This window comes from Haliaeetus leucocephalus, unplaced genomic scaffold (assembly GCF_000737465.1).
Source record: "Haliaeetus leucocephalus isolate CR32 unplaced genomic scaffold, Haliaeetus_leucocephalus-4.0 Scaffold186, whole genome shotgun sequence".
NCBI classification, from domain to species: Eukaryota; Metazoa; Chordata; class Aves; order Accipitriformes; family Accipitridae; genus Haliaeetus; species Haliaeetus leucocephalus.
In genome coordinates, this window is record NW_010972622.1 from 369,866 (window position 1) to 377,427 (window position 7,562).

Genomic DNA, 7,562 nt, shown 5'->3' on the forward strand with positions numbered 1-7,562 from the left:
GGGGGGGGGCCAAGGCGAGGAAGGGGACGGCAGCAGGTCCATCCCCAAAACAAGCATGGCGTGCCAGCCTGGCAGGGGTGGGGGAGGAAGAGCAGAGTCAGGCCTGGCTCTCAGGGAGGCCGGCGGCAGCTACCCCCTTCCCTGCCTACGGAGACCTCCATCAACAACACCAGACCCTGCCTGCGCGGGTCCCCGGGCCGGCTAGGGGCTCCAGGCCCTGCCGGAGCCCACCCCAGAGGGGTCTTCCTGACAGCAGGAAGGCAGCGGATGCGTTTGCACGAGTCGCCGCATTTTCTCCGAGCGTTACAGCAGCCCTGTGAACCGCAGGATGGGGAGCCTGTGACCCCCACCTGGGCCTGAGCCTCCTGCCTTGCCCAGTGGCCTGGATGGGGCCACGGGCGAGACACGCAGCCAGCACCCCCCTACCCCAAACAGGGCCGGGGGGGATTCAGGGCTTTACAGCAGACAGGATCCCAAGGGAGCCCTGTCACCTGTAACCTGGCTCGGCAGCAGGGGGCAAGCAACTCCCCTGGATCAGCTCAGCACAGGAGGGACTAAATCCCACATCACCTGATGGCTACTCCTATCTGACACCCTCCCCTCGTGCAAGATGAAGCCCTTCTGCACCCTCACCTTACCCACAGCACAGGCTAAGCCTCTGCACCCCTAGCACCAGCCCCAAAGAGCAGAGAACCCCCCCAACCCTCTGGGCCGGTCACCCACAACAGGTTGCCCCAAGTCCTCAGAGCCAGCCCCAGGCAGAGGGGCAGAGCCTGGATTTGGCAGCTGGAGTCTCGGCCTGATTCAAATCCCCCACCACCGCCACCACACTGGGATGGTTTTTTTTTTGGCTGGTTAACTCCAGGACTGTTTGCCAGCACGCCCTCCTCCCCACATCAGTCCTTTTGCAATCCCCTCCCTCCCCCCCCATCCCACCTTTGCCCTCTTCCATCCCTCAGCAAGCTAGGCTCAGAGCAGGCTCTGGGAGGCCAAGGCCAAGCAGAGCCCCTCTCCGCCAGAGGAAGCGGCGTGGGTGACAGGCACGCAGAGCAGCTGATGTGCACTGGCAGCGTGGCAGCTCAGTAAGACACCCCCTTCCCCTCCCCATCCCGCACCCCGAGAGCAGAGGAGAGGCCTTACCTGACCGCCTGCAAAGATGACGGGAGAGCTGGATGGCTTGGGTCGGTACGGGATGGTGACACCCTTCGGGGGAGACTGAGTGACAGGCAGAGAGAAGAGGTTAGACACTAAGCACTGCTGGCACTGACAATCCCTTCCCTGCACCCCAGACACCAACACTCTGCTTCAGGTTTAAAATCGGCCATTTGGGAGGACACAGAGCAATCCTATTTCTTCCCTATCCTGGGCATGGGGCTGAGGGAAGACACCCGAGGAGCAGAGCAGTGTGCGAGGTAAACTTGGGACAGCAGGACACCGCTGCTCAGTGCCACCGTGCTGGGCAGCACGACTGATCACCAGGGAGCCATGGGCGACACCGTTAGCCGGTGAGCAGCTCTATGGAGGCCTGACTCGACCCCTGTTTTAAGCAGCTCCAAGCCTCACCTGGATGAGGCTGTAATCCCCAGCTATCCCTTTATCCCCCAAGCAGCCGTTTTTCTGTCCTCAGCAGTTTCCACTCGCAAGGAGGGATGCGGCTTGCCAAGGGCAACAGGGATCCCTGGGCTGCACGTGCCTCCCCGGGGGAAAAAACAGGCCCGTGGGGCCAGGGGGAGGCCCTACCTCAAGCATGACGACGCAGATCTGTTTGACGCACTCGATGATGGACTGTGGGATCCCAGCGATGGTGATGGCTCGCTCGGTCGAGTTGGGCAGCATGTCTCCTGCCACCTGGACCTGTGCCCCTGTGCTCTGCAAAGTTTACGGTTAAAAATAGGCGGTCAGACCCCAGGGAGGGCTGTGACCTCAGCAACAAACCCCGTGGCTGGGTTATACATAGCCAAAACTGCCCCCCCCCCCCTTCTTGCCCCCAAAATAAAGTCCTTTAATCCTAGCTGGAAATAATTCGGCCATTGGGAGCCCGGGGCAGGAGAGGAGGACCTGGGCTGCAGCCTTTCCCTGTAACCCAAGTCAAGCCAGTCTCCGCAGCCAGCAGAGCTCAACAGAGTTAATCCATGAGCAGCACCCGGTACTAAATGGCATTACCGAGGGTGGTGCAGGCCTGGCAGCGCATTCCCACCCTCCAGTAACTGGGAAAAGGCTGGGGGGGGGACAGGAAATCAAGAGCCAAGGGAAGGGGGGAGCAAGAACCCAGGCATCCTGCTGCAGGGACAGTGCTGGGAAGGGGAGGGTCTGCCCCAAGTTTCAGTTTCACAAGCACTAAAAATACAAGAAGCTCTGAAAAAGCCAAGTGATGCCACATCTCTACTATGCACTACCACCCGGGGTGGGGGGCTGACACAAGGACTTGCCCCTGGGAGCACCCAGGCCCTGTGCATCCCCCCCTCAGGCTGGCCAACACGCACCTCTCTTATCTCTTTGATCTTGCAGCCTCCTTTTCCAATGAGGGAACCGCACTGGCTGGCAGGTACCACGAGCCGGAGGGTGACCGGGGGCCGGCTGGCAGCTGTACTGTTGGTCATGGAGCTGCTGATGTCCTGCGAGGAAGACGAGTTACTCACAGGGGTCAGCCCGGCACGGTGCCCTCGCCGGAATAGCACGCAGGGAGGTGACACACCCGGCAGAGGGACAGGGAGGATGACGCTGGCACAGGCAGGCCGGGCCAAGGTGACCCCAGGGCTCTCCCAGTCCTATTTCCCACAACTTCGTTAGCAGCCCAGAAACAACACAGCCACATTTTGACAAAGGAGGAAGCAGCCAAACTCTGTTGTCTCAATGATAATGGGGTTTAACCCCCACCAGTGCAGCACAGAAACGCTGGCTGGGTCACACCACAGCTGAATGGGAACCAATGATACGGGAGGGGGATAAGTGGTTGGGAGCTCAGTGTGCCCACAGCTCCCAGTTCAACATGGAGCGTCCTGTTGTAATGGCAGATCAGGGCAGGAGCAGCTCTGGGGAAAACAAGCCCAGCGCTGATTACAGCAGTCATGTGCTGGCAGGGGGAGGGGAGGTACAAGGCCACGGCGCTCAACTGACCTACTAAAATAAAAGCTTTAACTCCCAAGCCCAGCGCTCGGAGCACTGGCAGCCAGGAGCCACGCTCAGACAGGGAGACCTTGGAGGACTCCAGCTCTTGGGGTACAGCAGAAACAGCTCTGGGCTCAGTAGCGAGCGCAGAGGGGCCTTGGGGACAGATCTGCCAGGACTGGGCTGTCTCCTCCCAGGGAAGGGTCCCAAATCCAACAGGCAACAGGCTTTTTACCCCCACAGGCGAGGTGAGGGTCATGGAGCTCTGCCCCACATCAGGCACGCAGCGCTCACACCTTCCAAACAATGTGGAGCAGGATGGAAAGCTCCTCGACAACACAGCCCTGAGCAGGCCCTAATGCCCACAGCCAAGATCTGGGTTATCTAGGATCAACATCCCCGTTGGATGCCACCGATTCAACGGGACCAGGGGCACGATGCAGCTCCTCCTTCAACACTGCACAGCCGCACCCCCAGGTCCCCTCGTCAGGGGGCTGGAGATAGAGCCGAGTCCCCGCTACCCACCAAGGCGTGCCAAAAGGGAAGCAGCACGACCACCCAGCAAGACAAGCAAAGCCAGGGGAGTTTCAAAGCCCTGCTCTGTTTTAAGCTGTTTAACCAGTGGCCATGGAGCGTTTTCGGCCCAGGAAAGTCCCTGCGGTGCTCTGGCGCTCAGTGAGCAGACGCTTAAGGACGGCTGAGCGCGCACGGGAAGTGTCACTACCTGGACCTTGACCCTGCTCGTAGCTGGGCAAAGATCAGGCCCCACAGGGAAAATGCCATCAGTCCATGCGGAACAAGCCCATCCTGCTGCTCATCCCCAGGGAAGAGCTCTTCCTCATGCTCTGGACCCCCCTCCATGCTCTGGGGTAGATCCCAGGGTAAATTTATCTGGGGACAGGGGTAAAGGATGACTGCAGGCAGGGCAGCAGCCCGCTGCCTGCTCGCTGCAGGCAGGGGAGGGGGTCGAGGCCACACACGCACCTCTTCCAGTTTGTCAATGATCATTGCAAAAGCTTTGAAGATGGCATTGGTAGGTCCAGCAAGGGTGATAATCCGTTCGGGGCAGTTCCCTTCTGAGATGTTAATGCGAGCACCACTCTGCAGGAGGAAAATGAGCAGACATCAGGGCTCCCAGCCCCCCACTCAGACCCTCCCAAAAGCAGCAGTAGGTTCACACTCCCGGCTCAGTTCTGCATGGAGCAGCCAGGGTCCCCCGGGATCCCCCACTGGTTATGAATCCTCTCTCTCTCCTTCAGCTCAGCTCCGGGCAGCCATCTTAGCCTCCTCGGCTTCCTGCCCCAGCCCTGCCTACACCTCCCAGCATGCCTCGCGCCCGACGGCTCCCATCTGCTGCCGGTGCCGCTGGCACCGCACTGCCTGCAAATTCCTTTTAAGGCCCCACGCCTCCACAGCCACACCGAATCCTACCCCCCTCCCTGCTCCCCCTGACCCTCCCGGTCCCCCGACTCACCTCCTCGCGCATCTTCTTCACGGACTCCCCTTTCTGTGGGGGGAGAGAAGGGAGAGGCATTAGCATGGCTGTGCAGGGCAGTGGGGGGGGAAGGAGGAGGCAGGGCAAAGGGGTTTGTTGCTCACTTACCTTCCCAATGATGCTTCCCACCTCCTGGGATGGAAACAAAAGGGGCAATTAGTCAGTGCTTAAAAAAACCAACTCTCTGGGAGTCCCAAGCTCAAACAACCCCCTTTTACAGCCAAAAAAAGTTCCTGGGATCACCCCCCCAGACATACTGGCACTTTGCTCCCAGCTGAGCTCTCCATCAGGTCACTTTTTCCCCCGTTCCTGAGCTGTTATTTTTATTGATGCACTGTGCTTTTAAAGCACTGCCTCACTCGTCATGAGATATCCAGGAGCCGGCTGGGTGCCAAGGAGCACATTCCTAACACCACTGCCTAATGGCTGCAGTAACGAGGCAGCTCCGAGAGGTCCAACCGACACAATTTACTGCCAGGGAAGTGCCCAGCCTCCATCCGGGCTGCCGGAAGGGCCAGCCCTGCATCGGGCGAGGGGGCTTCAGTACGGACCACGTCCCGTGGACACATACCTTTCCGTGCATAAGTAGTCGGATGGTGAGTGTGACATTTAAACCACCTTCAATGACACCGGTGTCCATCTTGAGCTGCGTTGAGTTGAGTCAGGCTGCGTCAGTGCTCAGATCTTTGGTCACTGGGTGAGTGGAGCTACGAACAAGAGAGGGGTTGCATTTGAGGTGCTGTGCCAACCCTCCCTGGCCGGTTTCAGACCCATCCCAGGGGGATTCAAGCCCCCCTGTGCTTTCTTCTCCCCTTGAATATCCCCCTGGCAGTTTTAAGGCCGCGCTCCTCTCCAAGCAGTGACTAGGAGAGCCAATCCATGGCAGCTCAGCTCCCCAAGCAACAGGCTGCTTCTCCTGCCAGGCATTTTCCAGGGCAGATGGGCTGAACTGGAGCAATCCCACCTGCATCAAGCAACAGCCTGGGCTGCGAGGGTCTTGCTCGTCCCCTGCCTGCTTCCAGCCCCGCTCCTCACAGAGGCTTCGCCTACAGCTCCGGGGAACCTGCCTCTACTTGCGAGCCCCACACCTTAATCTAGATTACAAGCTTTCCTCCGCAGCTGCGTGTAGACACACACGCGCCAGACAGAGAGCGACCGCCCCGCTTCCCTTCGGTTTAACCCGCTTGGGGAGCTGGGCTGTTGAGAAAATAAAATATAGCAACTTCTCTGCACCCTGAGCCTGCGTGTGGAGGCCTTTCAGACCGGTTTCCAAGTTGATTTACTCAAACCAGATAAGGCCACACGAGCCCATGATCAGGTTTCAAACAACCTGCGGCCCAAGTTGACAGCAGCTGCAAAACACCACAATCAGCCACCAGCTCGGCTAGTCAGCCGTTTAACTTTAAAAATAAATAAATTAAACTAAATTTCAGCTCTTGTTCTTATCAGTCCAGCTGGTCACCACCCCATCAAAGTTTAACCAAGCCCAGGGAAAGAAGAAGCCAGGGCGAGGGCAGGGGGATTAATCTGGCAGGGGACCATGCCAAGCAGGCAGCGCTGCTGCACTCCGGGTTAATGCTCTTTCAAGGGGAAGCCGCTGGCATGGAAGGGGGTTTTTCTTCTGTAGCGAGGAGTTACGGCCTCCATGAAACTCAGCCTGACATCCTGTCGGATCCAAAAAGGCACCCGTTTGCCTAGTTTGGAAAGAAGGCCTCAGGATCCGAGCCCAGTAGCGGCAGAGCGAGGAGGAGAGTCTAGACCTGAGCCCACGAGTTGGTTGTTTACAAGTTTCCCGGTTCACCGGAGGTGGCAGGAGCCTCGCTGGCATCCGCCGCCGTCTCTCCGGCTCTGAACCCACTTCTCCTCCCACCAGTTCAGCGTCCCAGTTCGCCTTCGTTAGCATTAATTTGCTTTCCTGGCAGCGGTTCTGCCAGTCAAACGAGCTTGGGTTGGTTACAGGGCCGCCTCACGGCCCGATGGAGACAAAAGGAGCCGACCAAACCTGCCGGGGGGTTACGCAAAGGGAGAAGCGAAGCTGTGCGGGGCAGGCCAAGGCTGGCGAGCAGCCGTCGCTCCGATCCAGGCTCACAGCGAGGCTCTTCCACAGGAAAACTTCCCCCAAACTTCTCCTTACCTCCATCCGCCAGCCCTGCCTGCCCCCACAGTGCACGTGGGAGGCCCGGTCCCTGCCCGCTGCCTGCACCGGGATCAAACCCCGGGGGCCTCCGCACTCAGGACCCCAGCCCCAAACTGGGACCACTGGTGGGGGGGGAGCTGGTTGCTGGGGCAGGGATTTAGCTCCAAAACCAGCCTGTCCCTGAGGTGGGGGGAAACATGGCTTCAAAACCGGCTCATCCCTGCAGTGGGGGGGGAGGTGGTAGTGAAAAACAAGTCCGGGGCTGGAAATCCCAGCTCCGAACCTGGCCTGTTGGCCCGGGAAAGGGAATGAAAGGGGGGGGTGGGCCACGGACCGACGCCCAGGCCTGGGATTGAACTTCTGGACCGGGCGCCGTCCACAAAAGGGGGGGATCCCCAGTACCGGGACTGCGCCTCTAAACTGGACCCGAACCCCAGAGGAAGGGAAAACCGGCCAAGTCCCGGAAGCGCAGCTCAGGACCCCAAACCGGGTTGGGGGAGGGGGGGGACCGGCTCCAGGGCTCTGAAAACACCCCAGCACCCGGGAGGGGGGGCGGGGGGAAGACCCCCGGCCAGGGATCACGGCTCCAAACCGGGCAGTTCCCGAGGGGTGGAGGGGGAAACCCCCAACTCCGAGCTGGGCCCGTGTCCCGTCCTGTCGTCCCCGTCCGTCCCCCCGTCCCCAAACTGGCGGAGGCGCTGCCGCGAACCGGGTCGGGGCGGGGGGGGAAAACAATTCGGAATGGCGGCAAAAACGGGCCCAGCCGTTAAAAAAAAAAAAAACCACACACACAAAAAAACTAAAAACAACAAAACAAAAAAA

The 7,562-nt window shown here is 59.7% G+C and overlaps 1 protein-coding gene across 10 annotated transcripts in view; it reads right to left on the reverse strand.

Annotated features, from left to right (window-relative positions):
* PCBP2 (poly(rC) binding protein 2) overlaps positions 1-5,545 on the reverse strand; it is a 14,247-nt gene extending 8,702 nt beyond the window's left edge. For 2 of the 10 annotated variants that reach the window (XM_010565085.1, XM_010565079.1), the window contains exons 1-7: positions 5,175-5,533; positions 4,712-4,735; positions 4,583-4,615; positions 4,093-4,209; positions 2,484-2,615; positions 1,741-1,869; positions 1,141-1,215 (exon numbers count right to left, since the gene is read on the reverse strand). In XM_010565085.1, the coding sequence (XP_010563387.1) occupies positions 1,141-1,215; positions 1,741-1,869; positions 2,484-2,615; positions 4,093-4,209; positions 4,583-4,615; positions 4,712-4,735; positions 5,175-5,243 (579 nt within the window). In that variant the 5' untranslated portion in view covers positions 5,244-5,533. Of the gene's footprint in view, positions 1-1,140; positions 1,216-1,740; positions 1,870-2,483; positions 2,616-4,092; positions 4,210-4,582; positions 4,616-4,711; positions 4,736-5,174 lie in introns of all 10 variants that reach the window. The other 8 variants (XR_774210.1, XM_010565083.1, XM_010565076.1 and 5 more) reach the window with 8 other exon arrangements.
* Positions 5,546-7,562: the final 2,017 nt, after the last annotated feature.